Source organism: Buteo buteo, chromosome 20 (assembly GCF_964188355.1).
Source record: "Buteo buteo chromosome 20, bButBut1.hap1.1, whole genome shotgun sequence".
In the NCBI taxonomy this organism is placed as follows: Eukaryota; Metazoa; Chordata; class Aves; order Accipitriformes; family Accipitridae; genus Buteo; species Buteo buteo.
This window is the reverse complement of record NC_134190.1, coordinates 26,617,460-26,645,394: the sequence shown is the minus strand read 5'-3', so window position 1 is coordinate 26,645,394 and position 27,935 is coordinate 26,617,460. Positions and strand designations below refer to the sequence as shown.

At 41.0% G+C, this 27,935-nt stretch overlaps 1 protein-coding gene across 1 annotated transcript in view; it reads right to left on the bottom strand.

The window, feature by feature from the left end:
* Window positions 1-27,935, bottom strand: part of CTNND2 (catenin delta 2) — a 654,700-nt gene that overhangs the window by 79,727 nt on the left and 547,038 nt on the right. The window contains exons 13-15 of the mRNA XM_075052197.1: window positions 21,022-21,139; window positions 17,290-17,475; window positions 7,511-7,684 (exon numbers count right to left, since the gene is read on the bottom strand). Coding sequence (XP_074908298.1) covers window positions 7,511-7,684; window positions 17,290-17,475; window positions 21,022-21,139 — 478 coding nt within the window. The remainder of the gene's footprint in view (window positions 1-7,510; window positions 7,685-17,289; window positions 17,476-21,021; window positions 21,140-27,935) is intronic.

Here is a 27,935-nt window from a genome sequence, read left to right as displayed (position 1 = left end):
GAGAAAATGAAAATGGTGTTAACAGAAGATATCTTAAATGTTTGAGAAAGGTAAAGTTTGGAAGGAACTGCCATCGCAAGTCATCATTCTTGGTTCTGCAGTACAAGTATGTACTGTGTATTCAAACTGATCTGAGAACCATTACAATGACTTTTCCAAACACTGTACCTAATATCATTAAAAAAAGAAAGGCTTTGAGACAAAAGTAACACATCTCATGGGACGCAAACTGACTGAATGTAGTAAGGGGTTACTTTGAGCATGAATTGGCCATGGGCTACTGTGCTCCTGCTCCACAAACTGACGTCCATGCTGATCTCCTCATGAAGTCTGTGATAGGGGTGTTTGCAGCAGCAGGTCTTGCTTCCTGAATATTGTCCTGTCCCTTGAATCTTGTTTTCCTTCCTATAGAGCCAATACATTTCCCTGTATTAACTGATACTGCCTCATCTACAGGGGAGGATTCCACCCAGGTAAAATTCCTGACAGAATAAAGCATTGGTTATTTAAAAAGTTTGCCTTTGTTGACTATATGATGTGTTATAAGCCATCTTCTCCCTCCTATCACATAAGGATTGATAATATTAGTATTTTGGAGAAAATGAATGCAAGCCTTTTCACTGTAATCCAAAAAACTTTCTTCTGGAATAGCCTGATGAAACTCCAAAGGGTTAATATGCAAATAACTAGAGTCATCGGAAAAGTCTGGCAAGGAACCCACAATATGTCCTTGCCTGATAAGAGGAAGATTGATAACCCAGATGTCTGCTATTTTAGACAATAATTACTCATTATCTGCAAGAGTCTGGATGGTAAGGAGCTTGAAACTCTTTTCATACTACTCTTTGAAGTAGCTCCGCTGACCTTGTGACTGAATCAGTCCCTTTTATGTTTTCAGTTTCCTTATCTAATAATTTACTTAATGGAGCTCTTGCTCCCATGAGAGTCAGATTTCTCTAGGACGGAATTAAGAAAATAAATGTAGTTGCTTGCTTAAGGAACAAAGACCGAGATTGCATCTAGCTATCTCAAGAGATCAGGCCAATGACCCATAAACCCCATTCACATGGGTATTGTACCTGTTGGGGATCAAAGGCAGGGACATTCAGTTGTCTAACCAAAGAGCTTTATCATTCCCTGCTGAGTATGATCAAACATGGAATTGAAAGGAAAGGAGGTACAAAGAACTAGCTAAGGAATCTTATGGCCTCAGACGACTGCAAGACTGAAATAGAGCAGCACTTGTTTCTGATGTTAAGGAGCCCAAGGAGAAGAAGGGGGTCAGCAGAACTGCCACCTTGGACTTCTGGAGGGCAGGCTGGCCAGTTTGGGAGACCCATTGACAGGGTCCCTTGGGAGGCAGTACTGAAGGGCAAAGGAGTCCAGGAAGGCTGGACATTCTTCAAAAAGGAAATCTTAAAGGCGCGGGAACAGGCTGTCCCCATGTGCCGAAAGACGAGCTGGTGGGAAAGATGACTGGCCTCACTGAGCAGAGAGCTTTGGCTGGAACTCAGGGAAAAAAAAGAGAGTTTATGACCTTTGGAAGAAAGGGCAGGCAACTCAGGGGCAGATGACACCAAGTTGGGTGGGAGTGTTGATCTGCTTGAGAGTAGGAAGGTTCTACAGAAGGGTCTGGAAAGTTGGGCCGAGGCCAGTTGTATGAGGGTCAACAAGGCTCAGTGCCAGGTCCTGCACTTGGGTCACAACAACCCCACGCAGCGCTACAGGCTTGGGGAAGAGCGGCTGGAAAGCTGCCCGGCAGAGAAAGACCTGGGGGTGCTGGTCGACAGCCGGCTGAATATGAGCCAGCGGTGTGCCCAGGTGGCCAAGGCGGCCAACGGCATCCTGGCTTGTGTCAGGAACAGCGTGGCCAGCAGGAGCAGGGCAGGGATCGTCCCCCTGTACTGGGCACTGGTGAGGTGACACCTCGAGTACCGTGGTCGGTTTTGGGCCCCTCACTGCAGGAAAGACATGGAGGGGCTGGAGCGTGTCCGGAGAAGGGCAACGGAGCTGGTGAGGGGTCTGGAGCACAAGTCTTATGCGGAGCGGCTGAGGGAACTGGGGTTGTTCAGTCTGGAGAAAAGGAGGCTGAGGGGAGACCTGATCGCTCTCTGCAACTACCTGAAAGGGGGTTGGAGCGGGGTGGGGTCGGTCTCTTCTCCCAAGTAACAAGCAATGGGACAAGAAGAAACGGGCTCAAGTTGCACCAGGGGAGGTTTAGGTTGGATATTAGGAAAAAATTTCTTCAGTGAAAGGGTTGTCAAGCATCGGAACAGGCTGTCCAGAGAAGTGGTTGAGTCACCATCCCTGGAGGGATTTAAAAGACATTTGGACGTGATGCTTAGGGACATGGTTTAGTTGTGGATTTGGCAGTGCTGGGTTAATGTCTGGACTCGATGATCTTAAAGGTCTCTTCCAACCTAAACAATTCTATTATTCTATGAACAGACACTCAGGAAAACGAAGCTGGTCATACTGTCATTAAAGCAGATGAGGATAATTTGTAAAGCCTGCAAAGTAACTGGACAGAAGCCTGGGCACACAGAAGGGACTAACCAAGGCCCAGAGGAGGTGTGCTACCTGTTCTGATGTAAGGCATTACATTGCCAACAGAAACACAGCAGATCTTGTTTTCTGTTTTCTAAAGGTATGCATTACCCATATAAGTTATGATAATATTTTAGAAACAAAACAGGATCACATGACTGAAGAAATTATTTTTAAGGGTTTGACAAAACTAAGGAAATCCTACTTGTGGTGACATCTCTGTGTTTTTAACTGCATGTAATAGAAAAGATAATATTGTAGGACTAGAGGCAATGGGAACAAACCGAAACACAGCAGGTTTCCACCAGGAAATGCTTTTTCACTGTGAGAGTGACCGAGCATTGGCACAGGTTGCCCAGGGAGGTTGTGAAGTCTCCAGCCTTGGAGACAGTCAAAAAACTGTCTAGACAAGGTCCGAGGCAACCAGCTGTAGGTGACCCTGCTCGAGCACAGGGTTGGACCAGACGACCTCCCGAGGTCTCTGCCAGCCTCACCCGTTCTGTGATTCTATGAGTTCACGGCAGCAGGTATTGCAGAAACGTCTCTTGCAGATAAACTGACATCCGCCTAAATTTAGCTGTCAGATACATATAGACAGACATAGTAATATACAGATATCCTAGTGTCTCTTCCTGAGAGGGAGATTTTGTTCAGAAGGGACATAACCTTGGATTCTTGACATCGTTAACTCTAGGACATTTTGCATATAACTTTTTACATGCTCAGTAGATTTAATGTATTAATAGCCTATTGACCAAGGTGAAAACTAAAAAGAACTTTCCACTTTTATTCCCACCATCTAAGGAAAAATACTGATGCCAGACTACATATAAAAAGATCTATGGAGATTTCCTTTTACTGGATGAGTCTTGTAATTTTATACCTTGTAATTTTTTTAATCCAAGATATTAAAATAAATAATGATATGAGGTTGCAGAAAGGACTTCAGGTTTGAAGTGCTACAGTGAAAGAAATTTCTTAATAAGCAGGCAAGTATTTTCAGAATACAGCTGAGTGAGTCAGCAAACCTCCTGTTTTTATTTGTGTGTTTTTGCACAAACTTGGTTAAACCCAAATGAAGTGGCAAAGAAAACTAACAGAGCTCCCAATGAAAGTCGATACCTAATGGGAAGTAAAGAGTCTCCACTGCTTCCAAAGGTGTGTCTCAAGCCTTACTCACTCAGGGAAAACTCCAGCTAAGCTTGATGAGGAATGTATTTGCCTAGATTTTTAATTCATATTACTAAGCAGCTTTAAAATACAAGCTCATATTAAGTATAATTAGAAAAAGTCTACTTATGGAAAAAAAAAAATATCTCGGAGTGGCGATGAAAGAAAGCAAACCCAAAAGCAATGGCTGGCCTTTTTATGTGTTGCTCCTTCTACCTGTAGGAAGTTTAGGATACAGTGAAATTACCCCAGTTATGATTCGATGGGAGAAAATATCTTGGGAAGCAATGACTCCCCTCAAACAGAAACCCACCCAGCCCCAAGGAGCAGCTGACTTCTGCAGAAGCGGGTAGGTGTCCGCACGTACAGCGCTGAGAACCTGGCCGTAGGTTAGATGCGTCCTCCCTGGAGTGCCCACTGCTCGTGGCCATCGCGCCCAGCCGGAGGGGGACGCGCAGTGACCAACTGCTAGTATCACAGACCGCTGCGCAAAGCAGTAGTCAGACCTAAAAAGTGGTATCCTGGCAGCGACATGGAAAACTAATTTGTCAAATCTCCCCCAAAGGCTCACATTATTTGGCTGTCTCCATATATATTATTCCAGAAGGGCCATTTGTATTTTGCATAGATGCATCAAGTAAGCACATGAATAAAAAAAGAGAGATCTGTGAGGATACGCGTGTACTTTTCCATGAAAGACATGGGTTTGGTTCCTTCAGATTCCAATACCGGTGTCCTCCCTATATAATGGCACCTTGGTGCAGAAGAGCAAGATGAACGAATTTCCACATTCACTTGAAACAGCCTCTTCCAAAATGAGTTCTGCTTTCTGTATAAGCTGTCAATCTCTTCTTCAGAATATACATCAAAGTCAAGATACACAGAGGTGATCTATCCCAGGTTAAATTCTCACATTGAAAATATCCTTCCTCACACCTCAGATCAGTACCCTGCTTTAATGGTAAACTTTCATTTGGACCTGTTAATGTATTTGTCACCGATATGCTCCTTTTTTGATTCGTTATAAATTGTCTTGGTTCTAACAATAATTGCACAGACAAAATATCGTCCTAGCCATTGTAAAAAAAAACAAGCTTACTTTGCAGATGGGTAATATATGGCAAGACTTTGGTCCAAAGCTTGACATAGAAAAATTATATGGAAATATATGTATGTCACACTTTTTTCTTTTTTGTTAGTTTTTGGCTTTAGAAGGAATTCCTGCAACTGAAACAGTGCTAAAAATGTCCTACAGATTAAGATTTATTATGTGCATGTGTTGATTTTATGTGTGTGTATCAATGAGAAACTATTTTCCTTGAAATAATGAAAACTTTCAGCCTCTCTCAGCTATTAATCCTTAAAGCTACGTACTGCTGCCTTCTTTTTGTGTTTGAAACTTTCAAAAGCAGTCTAGGGGATTTAGAGACATATCATCTGTTAATTCTAGTGGCAGACGTTTATCTAAATCCCCTACACAATTTTTTATTTTTTAAAAATTATTCAAGCTTCCTTTTATCTGCTCACTTTCCCTTCATAACGGCATTGGCTAAGCTCTGCCTGTGGTAAAAGCTTTACCTCTGGGTCACCGAAGATGATTAGACAGCTTTATACCAGAGGAACCAAAAGGCTGAAACAGCTAGGAAAGAATTATGCAAGTGTATCAACTGCACTGTATTTTTTTCCAGAAGAGACTGTATCTTCGGAAGTGTGGGGGCATGCCTGGTGCACTGGCTGCCTCATATATTCTGGGACTCTTCTGGCATTAAAATAATGCTAATTGGAAACGCCCCACAATTGCCATTGCTATTAATATTAATAGCAACGTTATTTATTTTCATGCAGTTTGCTCTTTTTCTCTCTTTCAGCCCATCACAAAGTTCTTGAAAGATTTCAAGTTAAAAAAAAAATAAATCTTTTCCCATTCTTTATACAATTACAATTTCTTGGAGGAACTAAAAAAATGAAAATCTCCCTTTGGAATAACCTCTTCCTTTAAGAGTTTTCTGTCTTTTATTTCAGTCATTTTCTATCCAGAAGACTGCAGCAGTGGAAAAGAGAGGTCAAAAGGTGGAAACATCAATGCTTATGTAATCCCCAAAGAGGATTATTCCCCTCACAAAAATGGCTAGTATGACATGTGAAATTAAGGATATTCATTCTGTGTCTGCACATCACTTGTAATGGAATTGGTGAATCTTTAGAAAAATAGAGCAACATGAGAACAACTGAGCTTTTCCCATGGTATCAGTGCAGATAGTATTAAAGTTCAAATCAGTTTTTCTAACCCGGCACCTGCCAAAGAGCTCTGTGGAGCTTTCCTTCCCCTCCCTGTACACTTCTGCCAACTAAAGGATGACAGGTATACAATTTATTAGAAATGGGAGAAGGGGCACCGCTTGGATTTTAGCACTCCTATTAGTCCCGGCAAATATGGATGCATTGTTTTCTCATTTGGACCAGGACTACACCCATTCCCAGATGGATAAAACACATTTATCCTGTTTCTATGCCAGGATTACACAATCTGATGTGTTCTACAATACGAGAATAATAAAAGTGTAATGATTTTCAGGCGCAGTGTATACATAGCATTTTGTAGGACAAAAATCACTGGACAGATAATTTGTTACTCATTTCACGTCACTGAAAGCAATAGTCAAAGGCATTTTATAAGTTTGGTGGAACACAGTGCTCAAAAAGAAAAAAAAAAATCACACGCTGCTGAAGATCTACTGAATGTGCCAAATCAACTTCCAATAAAACTTTATGGGAAAAAAAAGCAATTTATTAGCGTCAGGACTAACATTTCAAAATGAATGCCTAATTAAAATGGTATTTACATATCGCATACTAATGCCCAACTGCTTAAAATCAAACAGGATACCTTCTGAGACATAACTTTGATAACTGCGTTTTCCCATACATATGTGTTTTCATAGTAAATGAGAAAAATTCCCACTGAGAGTTAACTTAAAATCAATGCATTATATTTATACAATTCACCCAATCAAACCAGTTTACCATCAGGAAAGCAATGAATGAATTGCCCTAAAAAGAAAACCTGGCTCAACTGTTATCTTGAATTTTACTGATTTGTTCCAAATTTAGAGTATTTTCAAAACCTAATAAATGAGTTCTTAAATTTTTTTCTCAATTCACTGCAAATAATACATGAGAGAAAAATGGATCTTTTGAATATAATTGAAAAGTGGGATTAGCTGGAATAAAGTGCCTTGATTTAGCATTTCCTTGCTTATTGTACATATTTAATCATATTGTCCATGTATTTTAATAACGTCTCATATTTTAAAAAAAGTAGATGGTAAGATTACTTGTGCTGGTGTCACATCATTTATATTTTGCTCTCCTCTCGCCTGGTTTCTCTTAAGAGAGAGGATGTCAACCAGTTTCTGCAGTGACAAAACAGTACTGTTTCATTTGATTGTCACTGGTGATATTTTTGGCTCATTTTTCATGGCTCTGTCACCCAGATTCATAAAGAAGTTGCTGCTCCTCATTTGGATATTGGTTTTCAGTGGCAATTTTTCATACTTGACTCGACCAATATGATTTTCACTGCTGTCTGCTGACTTCTGTTATGACACGACTATCTGTATCAATTCAGAGGACTTAAAATACTATCTCAAATTTGACTGCAGATAGTTCTGTGAAAACAGAAGGTTACTCCACTACCAGGAGCATTCAGATACATATTTATCACCAATTTGCTGTTATCTGTAGGGCTTTTTCCGAATTGAAAAAGAAATACGTATCAGGTTAACATTCCTACCTTCCAGCTCCCAGCAGCCAAGTTCTGCAGTGCCCCTGCTGCCCCCTCCAGCGTGTCTGGATTTGAGCACTCAGAAAGAAGTGTGAGGTAGGGTTTGACTATTGAAGGGTGCCACAGCATCTGGATTCCTTTGGGTGGTTCTGCACAGTCTGGGAGAGGTCCTACGCCATCCCACTGTTGGAAAGTAGAAATCAGATTGTCAGCAAGGAACGGCAAAATACTCAAGAATTGCCTCAGTTGAGGCTGTAACCTCTACGTGTGCGTGCGTGAAGGCATCTGCTTGCAAGCAGCCGTTCTCAACTTCAGCATATCATGTGGTTCTTCGTAGAGAAACCAAATTTCCTACTCAACACTCCTTACAGAAGAGCTATAGCATTGGCAGAAATCACAGCGTTTTAGCTAGCTGACATAACGAAACCACTTTTCACTGCATGTATTTTTTTGGGTGGGAACACAAGCTCAATGAACGTGAATGTATCTTAAGAGGCAAATCTAGAACTTGCATGGGAAGAAGAGATTTTCCTTTTCCATGTCCTGCTCAGTTCTCCGCATCCTCTCTCTTCTCATGAGGGAAAAACCAACACAAACCACTACTGTGGAAAACTAAATCATTCAAGGCCATGAGCCCTCCACTCCATCCCCTGACAGATCCAAGTGAGACAAGTCTTCCTCAACTGAGTAATTTCTTCTGGCTTCTCACCGCACGAGTGCCGGAGGCATCGACCATACAGCCATACAGCCAGCCAGCCGTATGGTCTGAGGTTCCGATGTAGTCAGCAGAACCTCTCACAAAACAGACTTTCCATCTCATCACATAGTTTTGCCATGAAAATAGTCTGATATCCAAAATGGGCAATATTAAAACCTGGACACCAAGAAGGTTATTGCACGAACCCGACTCTTACCAGAAAGAGAAACTTTATTTCAGGAGAACAGTGACTCGCTTCTCCAGTGGAATGCACAATACTTGCACCTAAGCATGAAACATCTTAAAAGAAGGAAATTCAAGGACTTTTTTTTTTTTTTTTTTTAAACAAAAGTAAGGTGTGGAATGGACTTTTAATGAAATTTTAAATGTGATTTCTATCTATATATGTAAAGTATATTTTGCTTTGCTTTGTACAGGTAAAGGGATTTCGAAAATTCATAGCCTTAATACCACTGTTAGGAACAAGCCTTGACTTTTTAATAATTTATTTTCTAACACCTCTGACATGTCCAGATTGTACGATACAATACAAAATAAACCTTTTAATGCCTTGGGTTAGAGCTTACTGTTATTATGTAGATAAAAAACGTGTATCATAACATTAAACATCTACTAGACATACAAAGACAGCACAAGCCAAATTAATTCCTTGTTTAGATCTGCAACAGTTAATTTAATTAGTTATGAGTCAAACAACACAACAATACTTGTACTGGGAAAGACCTAGAATCTCTCATTTGCAGGAAGTATCAATCATAATTTTGTTTAAGCTAACTTTAAAAATCTACATATAGTTTAAGGGACAATCAATCAAGTCTTATCTAATAACAACTAACATAACTTAATTTTAACAAGGTCTTACTAGATTACTGCCATTGAGAATGAAAACCACTATTTTCTTCTAAATTAAAGCAGAACAAACACCAAAGCGGAAACCTAGTGGGTCCATTTAATACACAGGAGCAGAAAACCAGAAAGCTGCTCAGTTATGAAACTCACTGCACTGGACAAAAGTTACCATAGTTTAAAAGAACTGGCACAGCAATACTCAGTGGTGGTTGAGAAACTACAGGAAAATTGCCTTCTGGAGAAACAATCCCTTTAAATGACACTATTATAGGGCTGTGCCTTTGAATTTTTTAATACATTTCTGCCTTTAAACCAATAGGTTGATTTCACTGCATGTGACTGTTCTCCTCTTTTCTCCATATAAATCACCATCCCTGCCAGAAATGACTTCTCGTCAGCTCATAAAAAATACATTAAAACCTGCTTCTTATTTTAACTCGCGGAATTCAATCATTTGCACTGTCAGAATTTCTTGGAAAACAAATGAGAAACATATCTTACAGGTCAAACCTGACCTCACACCAGATTTAGACTTTGTTCCTTAGTAAGTCCACTAATGAATGACTTGGGATATCCAAGGGCACACATTCAGGTCTTCATCCATCTCATTCCAATCCATTGCACGAATTATGGACGCGTTATGCAACTGAGCAGTGTTTGCACAGGGTATTTACTATATTATTTCAGGGAAAAAAGTACATATAATGTACCAAATGTATCAGGTCTTTTGTGCATATGTGGGGATGTAACTTTTTTTTAAACTTGGGTATTTACACTCATAATCCCAAGGACTGCTGAAAATCAGCTGATACAAATAGAGCTGTAAATATGTTCATGCTGTGCTGGTATATATAAAACACTGGAAATTATACTTGCAGATAAATTAATATTTAATGTGGTTTTGCCATTCTGCCCAGTAAATAGAAAACATTTACAAAAAAAAAAAAAAAAAGTGAGACAGATTACTCTATTTCCCTGCCCTTCTTGTGACTCACTTTTAGCAGAACTGCATTAATTTATCACCCACTGTGGAGGAGTACCTTTTTCTCAAGACACCGTGATGCCTCACAGTCCCTGTGAGGGTGATGGAAGTCTTTGGTACCGCACGCGCACGTGCAGTGATGACGGAGTAAATCCAGCGACACCGGGTAACGCCCCGCGCCGTTCTTCAGGCGTGGGGCGCGTGCCCTGAGCAGCCCACGCGGGGACGGTGTCGCTGCCCACCACGCGGAATATACGTGTTAAACCACGATAGGCAGCCTCTTCGCAGTCGTGCGATAACGGGTGACAGCACCGCGGCCGCCTTCTTGGAGGTAGAGGGCTCAACCAACTGCGACCCGTCACGTACCCCCTGTCTCCGTGTGTCAGCTCCTCTCTGCTCCTGCATGTGCGGACTTGGCTAACTCGTCACTGAAGGGGTTAATGGCTTCTGGCATCTTCCGTGTCGCCGAGACCAGCGCCTGCAGCCGTACAGCCCGACTGTTGCAGGGCGTGCAAGACTGACATGGGTCAGGAAAGAAGCTATTGCAAAGGAGGTTTACCTGATCTTCACCCGTTTATTTCGTATTTCGTAAATAGAAGCATCAATTGACTCAGTGAAAAAAATATCACGAAACGGTATTACAGCCCGTTTTCTCAAACGGTGGCTAAGGCATGGCAGAAGTTGCTTTGTAGTTCTCATTGCTCAATATTAATGAGCCGAGGCAGCGTGCTAAACAACTCTACCCAGTGAATTACTGGAACAGTTACTGTATTGTTGCAGACCATCAGGAATGATCAGTAAGGTCTATTTGAGGTAGGCTGTGGATGCAATTACTCTTCCTAGCTTATGCTAAGGAAGAAAAAAAGTCATAAACAAATATTCCTTCCAGGCTTCCCTCCTTCAGCCGAAATTACCCACATATATTGTGGTAGAAGCTGACAAACTGTTTGTTATGTGGGTGAGATACAAATCTCTCATTTCCTGAAACTGGTGCAAAGAAAAGATGAAAGTCAAGAAGAATAAAAAGTCAAATATAAAGATCTTCAAGAACAACAGACTTCTGAGAGTAAGAGTACTCTAATAAAGATTCCAAAGTTTTCACATTACTATGGAACTTCGAGAGGAAAAAAACATCACTCATCAAGATACTCCTCCATGCTGCACAACAGATTATCTAACACCTTCTTTCTCATTTTAATAAAAGCAAATCCATGTTTATAGTGTAATTGTAGTGAATACCAGGGAAGGTTTCAACTCAGTAAGAGAAGTGCACTCTCTGTATTTTGTTTTTTGTACTAACAACCTCAGGTTGGTGGGTTTTGTCTTTAAGGAGTATCACACGACAAGATGCTTTCCTCTGATAACAAAACAACAGTGTTTTATTTTCATTTTTAAAATATGAGTACTTTTCCCCAGCCTGTGCAAAATACCACTACTTAAAAAAGAAAGTCTAGGAAAAAACTCAGAAAAATCCCAGCAATGCCTAAAATCATCTTTGTCTCTCTTCAATGATCTAGATGTTTGAGATAGTCTGATAAGCTGTGGCTATGCTCTTTGTAGCAGCAGTGACAAAATTTATATTGGCAATGAAACAGTGCTCACCAAAAGCATTTTTGAAATGCCAAAGATGTTTAAACTACCAGGCCCCCTGAGAGGACAATGATTTCTCACCCTGCAGATCTTAGTGGCTGTGGCAGTGTATGCCAGCTGTCCTTAGGCATATCAGTCCAACAACCGCTTTTGGAAACCCTTGTCCAAGAGATGCGTTGGCCAATGCTGTCAAGAGCAGAAATCTAAAGTCAAGCAACAAAAATTCATCAAAATCACAGAGCTTGCTTTCAGGGGTGATAGGAATCCATGCAGCTGATACAAAAGGAGGCAGAAATGTCACTACTTAAAGCAAGTCAAGTTTCAGTTTAGACATCCAGGCCTAAAGAAAGGTGGTGAATATAAATGAAGGTGTCACCTGACAGAGAGACTACAGGAGTAGGGTGGGAGAGGGCAGAGCTGCTGTGGTCCAGCAACACATAGTCCCAACAAAACTGGGCAATTTTTGGATACGGTTTATTGCATAAATAACAGTAACCTCCCCAAGCTGATGTAACCACGGTTACAATTTTGGGAAAGGTATTTGGAATGCTTTCAAACCATTCCAATGTTTTGAATCTTTATTATTGATCTGAGATAAGAATAAATCCAAATTATACTTCAGATTATATATTACATTCTTAAAATAATTGTTGATGTCTTTATTCAACTTTTTTTTATATTATTGCACTTAGCTAAGAATAATTTTATTCGATCTGTGCATTTTGTCTTCACTTAAAACCAGACCCCTCCCAAATAAACCAGGATGGAGTTCAATCCAGGGACAACAGTCCTTGGCATCTCACTACATCTCCTTCTCCTCACTCCTCTCCTCTCCATACAAAGCTGAAGCTAATGGGCTTTGCGCTGTATTCCACAAATTGACAAATAGAAAATATATTTAATAACCCTGTAGTTTTGGCTTTGAAAACAACTTGGTCATACATGATACTGAGAGATTCCCAGGGTATATGAGATGTTTCTGTGTAGGCAAGCAAGAATTTAGAAATGGTCACTAAGAAGCTCTGTAAGGAGCTGCTTGAGATAGTTGATTTCTTGCTAATCAACACTTGGCATAGCCACCTTGTGCAACACAAGGAAGCAACAAGGGGAAATAACATCCTTCCTGAGCAGAACATACTGGCAACAAAGCCTTTCGTCCCTAATCTCAGTTTAGATGATTAGCTAAACCCAGATTTAAATATGCTTGGCAAAATAGTGGTCTCACCACATGAAAAGGTACAACTAACAGCTTTATTTTTTATTCTTTTTGAAATATTATTGCCTTAAACCTGCTATTTCACCTGGATAGAAGAATTTACAGCCCATTTAGCAAGCATGCTGAAGAGGTGTACCAGTCAATTCATAATGATATATAACTTGAAATGTTGCTGTTATACCTTAAGGCTCCTGACAGAAGGTGAAAGAGAAGGTCAGGTTCATTTCAAAAGTGTCACTTCCAATCAAAAATCAGATTTCGGGCTAGATTCTGGGTTGACAAGAATGATCACAGATGGGGAACTCAAGAGGAGCATGAAGCTAAGAAGTCAGCCTGTTCCTTCTTAGTGAAGAAAGGAAAAGAAATGACATAGTGCCACATGCATATATAATGGGCTGCATAATAAGAAATAAAGTAAGGATTAGTGGCAACTCCCTGGTTCTTTTACTGAAATTGGATAAATCATAAACCAAAGAAATTAACTTCTACTTTCTTTACAGAGAAAACCAACGAGAAAGTGACCTTAGTGTTACAGAAAGTTTCTCCTGTTTTATGGTTTAAGAAACAAACTCCCTAGCTGTGTATGGGATTATTTTTTTTTTTAAGTATTGAAAACTGCAACTGCATCCACAGCTGCTGTCTGAAATAGATGTATCTGGTTTTACTGTCCAATTGCAGTAGTTTTGCTACTAGTAGCTTTTAGTCAAGTTGAACACTTATTTAAAAATTGACCACCCCATCAATACCCATATCAGTCACTTCAGAAGGAGTTCAAGAAAATACACACTTGAGAGCTAAGTGAAGGACCGAAGAAGTATACTGTAAAAGGAAAATTTCAAAATTGCAGTCACTAAAATCTGAACATTTTTCCCCATGCTATTTTGTAAACCTTATCTTCTGAGGAAGACTGAAACAGTCAATTTTATTATACAAGAACCCCATGCACTGCCAAAAAAAGAACGATACCTATGCCCTCAACACATATTTTCTGGGGACAAAGTGTAGCAGGCTGCAGGACTGGAAACTACTCCCCTGTACTGAGGTGTCACAACTCTTAGAGATGTGTCTGTGCCCTGTGCTTTGCTGGACGGGAAAGGCAAAACTCTCAAGTATTAAAGGAATCACACAGGTAAATGACCGGAGTTTTAATACTAGGCTGAACTCCACTTGGTGCATCTGTCAGCGACCACAATAGTAAGCCCAAAGAAAGATTTGGTTTTATGTTTGTGAAGAACTTCTCTGCAGGTAACTAGGTTTGTATTGTCTAGCGTGCATGATGTATTAAAAGTAGCCTGAAGCTCGATGCCATCTCTTCACAGGGCACCCGGTAACTGTCTACTTTTAATATACTTATCATCTTCCATTTCTTTGAGGTTTCCTTCCACAGGTTCCAAATCCATAGTGGTGTACAGCGCTTTCAGTGTTTCAGATGTTGTGGATCATTGCATCCTATGAAGATTCCATAGGTATGCCTTCGTTATTTACATGTAAAGCACTGTCTATCATTAGCATCATCTTCAGAACTATATTATATTTCAGAGCATAAAAGCTTCCCTGGTGAGGCACTTAAAGGAATGAGCACTCTAAAAACAGCATCCCAAGGAGAGCACGAGATCTGTTCTGAGGGACAGAACAAGCAGCAGGTAGCAGCTTAAGCACTGCCGTTGAAAAGAGATTATGAAAGGCATTACCTGGAAAAATTTAGAAGTCTTGCAGAAAAAGATGAGATTACTGTAAAAGAGTACGTACATATGCAATACACAGGGCAGCACTCAGCACATAGGGAGACAACACATAGTGAAAGGACACATGAAAATTTCTCCTGCAGAAAGTGTTGATGAACTTAGGTTCAGATGGGTGAATTCTGACTAACCTGAGGACTGCAAGATGATCCTGTTGTTAGAGACTCTTGCCTGGAAAAAAACAATCCCAACAGAACACCCAAGAATACTGACTTTTCTTGAGACACATAGAAACAGTATCCAGAGTATTCCTGACTGTGACACAGTCCAGAAGAAGAAAATGATCTGGGTTTCCAGTTACTCCTACTTTTCAGTGGCATGAATCTACTGGGGTTCTGAAAAACTGCAAGACAATGACAGAGCCAAAGAAGCAGAAAGAACTTTTTTTTTTTTTTTAACATAATTGGAGTGGGTGGTTTCCAGAAAGAAAGCCAACTTAATATACTTGTGTACTCATTTTTGAAAAAATAAATGGACAAAAAAATTACCTTTACCCTTACCCCAGTTTGAATAGGAGGTCAAGTTCTACACTATTAATATAAAGGCACAGTTACATGGAAAACATTCTCCTGTTTTTCTTTTCCATTTATGAGGGTAACTTGGGAGAGCTGTTTCCGGCACGGTGATCTTGCCGATAGACCTCAGTCACATTTGTTTTTAGCAACATTCTAGTTAACTCGGTAACATTTTAAAATATGTTTGTTATGGTCAACAACAGCCAAGGATCATGGGGTGAGAATAACACACTCTGCAGAAGGCTCACAAGGCTCCCTTAGACTCCTGAACTGAATAATAGCCACAGGTGAGAACTGGTACACAGCAAGATGGGGTAGGCTGTCCAGATTTAAAGGAAATGAGATGAAAGGAGAAAAAATAATTAGAAAAATATTTCTAGTGTTTATAAGGCAAAGTGGTCCTGTGCACCACAAAATTAGTTCTGGGAACAGTTAATTTATTTCCTTGCCGCAGAAAAGCCTAGTGAACATAAACTGGAAAATATGTGCATAGTTTCACTTTTCTTTGGATTTTAAAAATTATATTAAACCCTTCCATTAGACAAACACAAGCAGATCTGAAGAGACCTTCACCATGCTGCATGCTGATAATGAACACTCATAGAAACAGACTAAAGATATCTAAGAGCAGGCAGAAGCACATATATTGTAAAGGAAATGAGCCAAAAGAGATTAGTTCTTTAGCCTGGAGGAGGAGAAAGATCTTTTATAGGGAACCTTTAAAGTACAGAGAAGCCTGACAGGAACATTGAAACAGGGGTACAGAGTTACAAGTATGAACCCGAGATCCAGAAATCACAGAAGGAATATAAAAGGAAGAGTTAAAAAACACATTACAGAGCATGTGTGCGCATGCGTGCGTTGGTAAACAGAGCATCAAAGGAGAAAGGCGAGTTGCAGCGTGACCCGTTCATATCCAGACACGCTCGTTTTGTTCCCGCACTGCCAGTGTAGTGTGTGGGAACTGTTAATTCAGAAACAGGGAAGATGACTGTTTTATGGGGTAAAATTAGTTTGCTTTGGCACTTTTTATCTCACTGTAGCCTAATACAGGAATCACAACAAAAGGCCATAATAAATTCCAGTTATCTGATGACTGCAGTGTTTAACTAGAAGAGTAGGTGAAATTAAAGTCTTACTAGTCATGAGTGCTGCGGTTTTCAGTTCCTGAATCTTAGCTTGTCAACACTTCTATAACTTTTCTACATCAACACAATTTGCCTTTATGAACTCAGGAATGTTTTCGATACTGGTTTACATAATTTGTTCAAATACCCTGTGCACCTAATTGCTTACTCAAATGAATATTTTCTTTGAGCAATCTGAAACAGAAATAAATGGCAATGGAAAAGACTAAGTCTAGGAAGAGATGGAGAACTACCTGTTGCCAGCACAAGCCATTTGAAAAAAGTTCATATATCAGTAGCCATTCTCATTGCTGTTTAGCATGTGTACTGATACAACAGTGTCCTTCTCCAAAATACCATCAGCATTCCCTGAATTTTAAGCTGCTAATGGGAAAACAAGGAGAGAAACACGTTTTGAAAGCCAACGCACCTAAAAGAAAAACCCGCAGCACCTCAAATAACTTGAGGAAACGATCAAGACTGTACTTTTCAATCTTTGTTTGGTAACGACACTAAATATGTCAAAATATGCATGCTTTTTTTAACACTCAACTCGTATTGCTTGATTCGGTCCTGTACAGTTTTCTTTCAACATGTAGAGACAGAGTACGAGACTAACTTTGAAGCACGGAAGTATACAAATATAAGCTCGATTTCTGCTTGCATCAAGGCCTCTCTACACGCGTGTGGCTGTGTGGAAGTACAGTGTGAAGTATACGCAGATTACATCTGAATGTTAAGACTTATGTTTTTCATTATAAATGGCTTCCTTTAACAGACTGAGCATTTTGCAGTATTTATGGGGTTCACACTATACCCATGACTACAGTTTCCAGGTGCCACCACGTAAAGTACAACTTTCTCAAGCAAACATAACTTGTTAATCCAGAGCCATACTCTGCTTTAAGATCTCAGCTAATTAACAAAGGTAACAGTTTTGTATATTACGCATCGTGCGCTTTATTTCTAATACAGTGCATTAATTATTTATGTTTTAAATGACGGGCACTTCAACTACTCACAATACAGCTGCAAGTAACTCTCATTACCTGATCTTGTGATTTCTTTTTCTTCTTCTTCTTCCCCCAGCACCCTGAACTCTCTGCGTCTTTCCCATTGGCATCACCACAGAGTAATCCATCAAGTTCATCTGTTCCCATCTGCTGTCCCTGAGATGTTTCTGCAGCTAGCCTGTATGAGAGGTTCCTCAAAATGCACACACAGTTTTCAACGGTCTGAAAATTGTGACAAAAACCAAAAAAAACAGAAAACAAAAGCAGAAAGAAGTTAAAATCCTTCCCTTGCTCACTCTGTATACAAAGCAGAAGAAATATCATCACTCTTTGCACATACATTCTCCCAGCACAATTTTTATCTGCTCATTTCCGAGTGCTCCCCAGGTAACCACAGCTTAGGAGATTTAGTAATCTGTATGGAAAGAAACCCGTAGTCTGGACAATATTTTTCTGGGAGGTTTTTTTACTGTTGTTCTGAATTCCACACTGGAGCCCTACATGAAACAAGCTGGGGTAAAAAGTGATCAAGAGAACCTGAACACCCACACACAGAACGTCAGCAAATTCCCACCTCCATGAAGAGAAAATGCTACAAACAGAAAATGGCAATAGGTTCTCGGTTTGGTTTGTTTTTTCTTTTTTTTAAACCAGAAATAACCTTTTTTTCTGGCATAAATTCTATGTAAATTACCAGAAAAAATGGGACCTGAATTCCGCTTCACAAGTACTTGCAGCATGAACAGATGCTGTTTCTCGAGTCCAAGAAGTAGGACTAGAAATCTCAGAGTCATGCTGCTTTTACTGCTTCCAGCCAGGCTGCAGATACCTCGTGGGCAGCCTTCCCCTTTCATCCATTTGCCCCCTAACAGGCTGTGCTGTGCCTTCTGTAGAAGATGCTGGCAGGAATCCAGACAGGGAGCGAGAGACCCCGTGGAGGAAAATTCACTGATAATTCAACATAATTTCTGCAAGCCTAAAAGAAGGTCAGTTTAGGCTTACTTGAAGTCTACTCATTTAGGTGGTTCAATTGGTTTGACTATTCCTAATATCAAGGATATGAGCTTAATTTTCTGGAGGCAGGGAAAGCATGGTTAAAAGAGCCAGTCTGTACCTACCTGTATTTATTTCAACTATTCCTAATGCTCCACAGAGATAAAAAGCGATAGTCACTACATCCCGGCTCTGTTGCTCCATTAACCCAGAACGGAATGACTGAGGCTTTCGGCTCTGTCTTACTCTGCCATGTTCACTAGCGAGGCAAACGCGTGGGGCTTCATTTACTTTCATATACTGTAGGAGCTTATGCCAGGTGTGCATTTAGCACATAGGTTTTGCGACGACTTTAAGTTCCAGAGATGATGTTGAACTCAGACTCACCTATGCAGGAGTATTTATTTATTAACATAGATGAAATGTCACGTTACACTTGTAACTAATTTGAAATCTCCAGCCAAATATATAAACACATACAGAAATATATATAAGTGTGTGTAGAAAGTGTGCACCTTTCATACTTGAAAGCTTTGCAGACCTCATAGTGACCATACATTTTTTAAAAAGTTTGCTGCCTCTTTTACTTTTCTTTAACATTTCCATATGTGAATTTTACTCACTCTTGCTAATATTTACTTCTGCACAGCCACAGCGTGCTGAAATTGAAGCTTTGCATTTGTTGGTTAGGGTTCTAAATTTTAATTCCCCTTTTTACAAATAATAGGTTTTGCACTTAAAATTCACATTATGTCAAAACCAAATAAAGCTGAATCCACTGTGAGGACAATGTTACCTCAAACTAAAAACTGATAAGCAAACTTCCAAGGCTCAAATGCAACGGACACCTTCTTCAGTACGGTGAACTCCGACAAGCCAAGAGAGCTGGTTCTAGCCACGCAGCTGGACAGACTTTGCTCCTTCTTCACCTGTAGCTTTGAACTTTCAAGGGTCCTTGTATTCCTCGTTCCTTTTTCAGTTTCATCATCAGGGGACTAAATACGAGTTCAATAGTCTTTCTACTTTAATCGATCAAATTAAAACTATGAACAGTAACTTTGTCAGGTAAACATGTCTAAGTCACTCACTTTCAACGCTTTAACTTGAATTAGCATAGCTTTTTCTTATTACACATTTATAAGAAACACTGCCGCTAAGATGCTCATAAGCTGCCAAGATTTATGCACTCTTAACTTTAACAACAAGTCTGCATGTGCTTGCAAGTCCCCCATCCTCTGTCAGAGCCTGCGAGAGCAGGGACTTGTTTTTCAGTGTTTCAGTTTTTAGTCACTAACAGTACTACAAAATTATCTCATAGGGCAATTGTTGCTTTCCAGATGCCATGATGTTTGTAACTTCATTTTAAAGTTCAATTTTTTGTTATAATAGCACTATTTTTGAAACTAGATTAAAAAGCGATTTAGAGTCAGTTATTTAAAAATTTATTTAATTATAATTACATCCTAGTTTAGGATAAAGATACAAGGTAAGAGGCTACCCTGTGGTGTTTTGTATTTAGCTGCACAACTGCTTTACGTCATACAGTTAGAAACCTGTTAGACAGGAGGTTAAAACTACTAAGGAAGGGAAAATACTTTTTCTCTCATTTCTTCCTCCGTATATGACTTTGCCTGCAGTTTTTCCAAGTCATACAAGCTACAAATGAGAGTACAAACAGAACAGTCTATATCAACAAGATGAGGCAAACCAGGGAGCTTACTGTGCTCCTCATTTAGCCCTTCTAACAGTAAAACAATCTTGAAATCAGTTGGGTCACCTACAAAGAAACTGCTGAAAAAGCAGAAGCTGCGCTGTGAGATGAGGCATAAACTGACTTCCTCCCTCCTCCTCCTCCTCCTCCTCCTCCTCCTCCAACAAAGCCCCTCTAACTTCTCCGTTCCGTCAGGCAAACCGGACCGGGGAGCTTTGGAACAGTCCCCGCTCCAGCTCAGCCCACGGACAACCGTCTGTGAAGGATCGTGTGGAAACACAAACCCGGCAGGCTTTGAAACTTTGCTGTGCAAAAGGCTGCGCTCCTGCCATTTGTAGGGGTTTGCAAATGGACCAAGGTTGCCCTAGAGCAGCAACAGTAATTAATTTAGCACCAGGTACAAGATATTTGAAACTAGCCTTTTTCTCCTTCTCTGGAATACTTCGATGTATTGAAAATCTTCAATTTGTAAATGCTAGAAGTCTTTTTAATTAGGCCATGCCTTTCACCTTTGGAGAAGCACGTTGATATCTGGGTACTCTCAGTGAAGTAAAGTTGACATAAAAATGCATCTTAAAACAGTTGTTATTGAAAGCATTCATTGATTCTCTTCAAAGTAGAAATAATATTGGTTGTATTGCAAAACTGCCTATTAATTGCCGCCCCCCTCCCTTTTTTTGTTTGTTTGCCTTGTAAGCCTAGCTCACTGTTATTAGATCTGTCTCATATCGGGTACTGAAAATCAATTTTAAGGCAAACTTGGCAGAGCAACGTAAGGAACTTTATGTGGAACATGAGGTATTTGCTCTCCTTAAACCAGTATTGTATTTTCTCCTTTAATAATCCAAGTGAGAGGGTGACCATATACACTACCCAGATAGACAAAACCCCAATACTTGGCACACAAAAATAGACAGCTCAACAGAAGGAGAAGATGGACTGAGTCACGCTTTGCTAAGGCACCCCTCACAATGGATTTTAAAAAAAACAACCTGTCACTTCATATTCCTGACGTACCCTGCGTACCTGGGTTTCTTGCTCCTGAAAAGACAAAGATGACAAACCTTACTATCAATTTCACTGCTCCCCAGAGCGGACTGGATCACGTACAGCAAAGCGTCCGTCAGGCCGTCGCACTCCCTCATCCTCCGGCGGGCCTCCTCGCCAGCGGAGCTGACGTTCCTGCAAGGCAACAGCAAGGGTCACCACTCCCCCCGAAACCGCCTCCCGATTAACGCGCGGGTAAAACGCTCGTGTTATTTTCCCCTTTCGTCGGTTCAGAGCTGTGAATAATGAAGACGGCTGCGAACGAGCTCGGGAAATGGAGCGCGGAGGGGGATAAACGGGAGTCGTCAGGTCCTCCGCAAGAAGGGGCCGAGCGGCCGAGCAGCAGGCGCCCGCCTCGGCTGGGGGGCTCGGGGCCTGCTCAAATTTGGAGAAGGGATGATCAGTTTTCTTCCTGTTTTTGTTTTTTTTTTTTAAAATAGGTTTTCCAGTAGCGAGCTGTTTTGAAAAGGTGCATTTGTACATATAAATCAGGCTTTAAAAAGTCTAGAGGTTTTGCCAAAGGAACCTCCTGGGATCTGAAGAGCCCAGTAGTCAGGGCTCTTAACCTGAGAGAAAAATATTATCAAAGCATAACATAAAACACCTGGTGTTGCTTGCTTCTCATTTTACATGAGTGTTTCCTTTTCTTTCTCATTTTGAGAGAACATTAATGCCTCAATCTTCTCTTTATGTAGTTATTCACAAGTTGGTTTACATTGCAAAATTTAAACCCTCAGTTTATTATAATAATTGTGTTCCTCAGACAGGGCCAGAGGGCCTTCTGAACACATTTATAAAAACATAATTAAAACAAAATTTACTGCATAACATAATGTGTCATAAAGTTCAAAATATTGATATTTAAAGAAACAAATATGTATCAATGAGCATATATAAACAGAATCTATGCTTGCTAACATCAAGTCTCCCTGAGAAAAACTGCATTCAAATTCGCATAGTGGTTTTGATTTGGAAATGGGTGAATTAGCCATCTCAGGAACGGGGTAAAACTTTTTTCTCCTTCGGCAGGGGAAGACAACCCTCTGCTGCGGTGGTTCACCTGCAGCTCCTCTCTCCCCTCTGCTGAAGTCGATACAAAGGAAGAACAGAAACGAGCACGCCAGCCCCATGTACTTAATGCCAAGGAGGGCATCGGCCCTTTGATTTGGGAAGAAGGCAAGGCCCTTTCTTCCTCTTACCCCATTTTCAATTGCCTTTACATTAAAGATGGAAAAAGGACGAGAATCCCGGGAGGGGGGAATGAATTTTAGATGGAGGCAGGGGAGAGGACTTAAGGATAGGTTTCCTTTCAATTCTTTCTTTGCTCTACCTACTTCATCCTGTTCTGCCTCCCTATCACCTAAAAAAAAAGATATTTCTGTTCCCCCAAAGCACCAAAGAGTTTTCGTAATCAAATAATCTTATAACTGGACAATCCCCCAGCCCCTCCAGTGCAGGCTCCTAATTGATTCTGCTCCCTAAACACACATGATTCTTCACCTATACTTGCATCCCCACACAGCCCTCATTAGTTCTGCTCTCCCACACACCAGTTGCCCCAATTAACTCAATACTGTTCCCTTCACCTCTGCAGACAGCTCGACAAAATCCATACAGCCCAGGAGCACTAGAATGAATTCCTTGGTCTCCCTAGCACACAAATTCATGCTTTCCATTCCCCTTGAGACTCCCCAGTTCACCCCACGTTACACATCAGAAATGTGCCCTTCAGAATGGCTTGTGAGTTTTGAGTTGTCTTGTTCTTCTGGTCCCTGACCTCCGTACCTCTTCCCCTCTCTCTCTGCTGCTGTAAGAGCAACAAAAGACAGGTTTTCCTCCAGCTCATGGGGAAACCCTCTTCTGTCATCCAGGAACTGGGGTCTGGAGAGCATCAGCTGGAAAAAGTCTTCCACTGGCTCTCCCTTTGAAGTGACGGAAATCTTTTGACTTCCCTTTGGGTGACAAAAATCGGAAGGGAAAATTATAGAGCATGGTTTTCCCCAAACAGTGTCCATACCCTATATTTGCAGGGCTGGTGACTCTGCCTCAAGTGTAGTCTGAGTAGACTGTCCCCTTATTAAAGGCAACAGCTCCACCTGAAATTCCAGAAGGGCAGCACATGTGGGAAAAGCAGAATCAAGGATCCGAAAAGTGCATTGCGGGGTGGGCAGTGAGGAAAAAGGGGATTAGTGGACTTCTTTTATCTGAAATTCTACTCTCCCACCCTCCAGAAAGATGAAGATAAAGAATTCTCAGCACACACCTTTCCTTGCACCACTATCAAGAAAAAAAAAAACAAACCTGAAATACTACTGAATCCTTTCAAACAGAACTAGATGTAACAATCTGTACTAACATCATGTGTCCAACTTCTTCATTTTCTGCAGTTACATATACTGAGTCCAAGTTTTCAAAACATATAGACTTAGTGGTAGAAACAGAGATACATTCTCCATGATCTTTTCACTGAGGTGATTTCTCCTTCTCTCTAGCATGGCCAAACACATGTCACCTTGACTCTCCAGAGCCTGCACAGACTGGCAGCCTCTCAGCTCCTCTCCAAGTTCACCAGAAACTCCTCACCGAGACAGCAACGCAGACAACCTTATAGTCCCTGAGCTGTGAGCTGTCTGCCTCATTCATTTCCAGCCAAACAAAGAATACAAAACCTCTCTACCAAGTAGCACAGACACACCAGGCGCTCGTCTTGCACAGACAACGTGTTTCTTTGCCCTGCGTGGAGGAGCTGTTGAGTTCGGTTCCTCTGTTTGTCATCCTTCCCCATTAGGCTCCAGTTGCTTCTGTAATCAGGAGATGGATATACTGAATTCCCATGACTGCTTTTCCTTTTCTTTTAAAAGTCTCTGTCTAGTTTCTGCACTGACTCACAGCTACTACAGCCCTCCACAGATTTGGCTTATTTATTTACTCGGGAAACAGCTTAAAAAAGAAGACAAATCCAAACCTTGCATCAACTTTTTGGCAGAAATAATAATTTGGTTATTTAAAAAGAAATACATCCCATTATCTAGCTATTCCCATTTCAGCCCTATTGAAGGAATTGTTAATTGAGATCTTTCACAGAAGGTCTCTAATACCACCACATTCAGGCTATGTCATTCTGAGAAAGAGAAGCAAGTTCCAGATTACGTGAGCTGTCCAAGAAAACACGCTGCCATCTTAATTTTCTTATTTCTCATTGTTAACTAGAACACGCTGTAGCTGTCAGCATGACAGGGAGTAAAACATGATATGTCATTTGTGAATTTACAGGTCACAGTGCAAACCTTAAACTGGAGCATTAGTAGTATCTACTGTTGGTAAAATGTCCCACTAAGTAAGCACGTATTTCTCCAGTGTTGGTCTGAAACCTTGTTTTCTGGATTTTTTAAAGAGATGTGGAGATACAATTCACAGGTTTTCTGGAAAAAAAATATTTGTCTATCATAAAGGCAGCCCAGCAAAATCTTGACTGCCTGGTAAATTTTGATTCTTTGTGGAAACTCTACTCACAGGGCGTATGTGAGTTGTGGGCTGACATTTTGAATCTAACAGGCTGAGGAGTCCTTTAGACCTCCATTAACCAGTAAAATTAATTTCAAATGGAATCCAGTCACACAGGAATACCAAGAATACAGAGTGCTGAAGAATAACTCTCAGTTTGGTCAGAAGGTCCCACTCAGACCTCCAAAACCCAGCTAACGTAAACAGCTTCTTCTCAGGAGAGGAACACCCAGAACAGATAGTCAGAACAAGAGCTCAGACCCATGGCTCATCAAACTGCTGTTTTCTGCACAAATGGCAGACCGATTTTGCTAATAATCTAGGAATGGAAAGAGAACTACAATAATCCAGCTTCAGTTTTACGGGTAGATGTGTCACAGCTATCATGTCATCACCTGATAACTACCAGCAGGCACGATCCTCCAAACATACCTAAGGGGTGTCAGTCCAGTGCTGTAGGGATGCGACGTGGTATAAAGGAATGCAACACATACCCGATCCCTGTCAGCCCTGGCACTTACCTCAGTTATTCAATTTAATTGGTGGGATCTGAGGTAGGGGAAGGTGGGAAGTGCCAAGGAATTTCTTTGTCCTTTAGGGTCATGTTCCATATGCGCATACAAACCGTGGGAGGTTACGAGCAATATCCTTCTGACTCCAGGATAACTGAGTTCACCTGCCTTATCCAGGGGAGCGACACAGAATTCTACGGAAAGATCATCCAGAAAGCCAGTGTGCTGAGAGACATGCCCTCTGGATACGGAAATATTTAGCAAGCTGTTGACATTACTCCCAGTGGCACCTCTAGAAATCTGAAAGACAGAATTAAACTATCTACAGAAACAACTGCCCTCCTTAAGCATGCCCGGGTCACATCAAGTAGTATGACTCCCAGCTGTTTCTATGAGCATTCAGGCTCTTTGCTGCAAGGGTCTAATATAGTAACACAGGCAGCAAAAAGAAGCAACCAGCACCATGCACATATCCAGCAAGTGTGCTCACAGTCATCAGCAGTCCCTTGACAGCTATACAATTTTAAGGGCTTTATATAAAGGAGTAGACCTTGAGTCACGTTGGCTTATCTGCAAGCATTCAGCGCAGCCTTTGGACATAGAGTAAATAGATTAGCTGTAGTAGTTACGGTTACTACTCTAACTTTTAGACAAATTCAAATTTTTTTATCATTATTTGTACACTAGGACTTTTTAAAATCATCCTTTACTGCTGAAAACTAAACTAGCTGATAAGAGTAGCTATTTCTCAGACAATATACAAATTTAAACAAGGCAGTGAGACAAAAACTAAGAAAACACAAGATGGTTCATCCTCATTATTAAGAGTTTCTTAGTGTTAGGCTTTTAGTTACTACAAAATCAGCTTATTGTTTGGAAGTAATAATAAATTAAAATCGATTTTTCAGTCACTGCCACAGATCTTCCTTGCAATTTTGCCTGACTTGAGTGACAGTTCAATGCAGTATTAGCAAGATTAGCAAGATTTCTTCTTGCTAAATGTTCTCAGTACCAGTTATAGCCTTCTTTATCTATAAGTTGGTCTTCAGAGGAGTAATAATTTATCAGTCCTGCATGTAGATTAACACAGGTTTGGGGGCAAATTCTCTCTCATTAATTAGAATAGCTCAACTGCCATTAAAGAAGGATGACCATTTTATATTTGGCCCCAGATCTTTCTCTTTTAGATATTCATTTCACTTTAAGAGCATACTTTGCAACTAGACAAACACCTGACAGTCCAAGGTGGATACAGTCTTGGTTATTAACCTTTCTATCAAATGCTGAGACAATGTGATTTAGCTTTGATTATTCAGCCATACCTTTCATTTTCAAAACATGAGAGCAATTAGCCTACCAAGTCAAGCACTCAACAGGTAGCTTTTACTGCTGTGCTTCTGCATGTCCAATCCTTAGGCTAAATGCACTGTTTTTAACGACCGCTCTGTGTGATCTGTGAAGCAATTGACTTCTAACATAGTTTTTGGCTATTTTGCTGTGTTTTGAAGAGATACATGGTGGAAAAGAACATGAACTGCTATAAACATCTTAAAAGAAATTGCCTCCCTAAAACCAAACCAACAAAATTTTATGGCCTAAAATATTTTTGGGAAGGGTTCATGGTCCAATCAACCATATCCTCATCTGAAAGAAACAAAAAATATTTCCAGCTCCCCCTCTCCCCTTTTGCTTTGTGGTTTCACTTGAAGCGCAACTTCGATTTAAATACGGTGCGCGGAATTACGTGCAGCGTATTTGGGAAATGTTTGAAATTATGGTATGAAAAAAACCCCACCTGCAGCACATTTCTGATCTGATATTTCCCTTCTCTCAGAACCGCTGCACTCAATAACGCTCAGCTGCTGAGGCCCACGCAGCGTTTAGACTGGGAGCCAGCAAGAAGTTGGTAGAGCAAAGGGGATAAGCGAACCTGAAAAGGCGCCAGCCTCACGAATTCAGAATCTTGGCTTTAACCCTGAAAACTGCTTTGGGTCTCTTCTTTTGATCTTATGTACAAATGAAACACCTAGGTGTCACTCAGTTTCCCAGCGAGAACGGGCAATCTGACTAGCTGTCCGACAGCTGGAGAAGAAAGAGGAGGTTTCAGCATTTCAGCAATGGCTTCTGAATCGGTACTCAGAGCTGATGGTCTGAGAGACACACGCTTCCTAACTTGTGTTAAATGATATTATTTTGTACAGCAATAAACACAGCTGGGTGTGGAAGAAGAAAGGATGTGGACAGTCCGGAGGGGCTTCTGGTCCCCTGCTGCTCGTACTGGGAGAAATGGAGGTGCAGCTGGAAGGCAGAGGAGAGCAGCCGGTGAAGACGCAGAAGGTAGCTCTGAAGGAGCTACAAGAGCTGGCTCTCACCACCTTCTCCTCGAGTGCCTCTCCTCATGGCTGACCAACTCAGCACAGGCGCTGGTCCAGCCGCATTGCTCCTCGCACCTGAATTAATGTCCCAGCGTCAGCTCAGGCGCCCCTGTCCTACAGAGCCACTTGCCAGAGGACGCTGCGGCTTTGAACGTTTGCGTGGACCCAAGAGCAACAGGACAAATCCGTGGAGGAGGAGGCCACCGAGGCTGTTAAATGCAGGCGTCACCCCCCCTCCATTGCCAGCACCCACAGAAACACCTGCGTGGCTGGTGGAAGCCTGCCCTGAGGAAGTATTACCCGCCTAATTTCTTCTTCCCTCGTTATCTACTCTGGTCACTGTGAAAACTCAAAAATATTGTGTCAGATGCTTCAGTATTGTAAAGTAGTCTCTCCTGATTTTTCATTTTCCTGCTCAGCTTGTTATCTTATTCAGAACAAAACCATTGATCAGACATAAATGGCCTTCAATTAACCTCATTCTACCTATTATTTATCAGATTATTTTCTTCAAATGCTTACAAATTGGTCTGTTTTGAT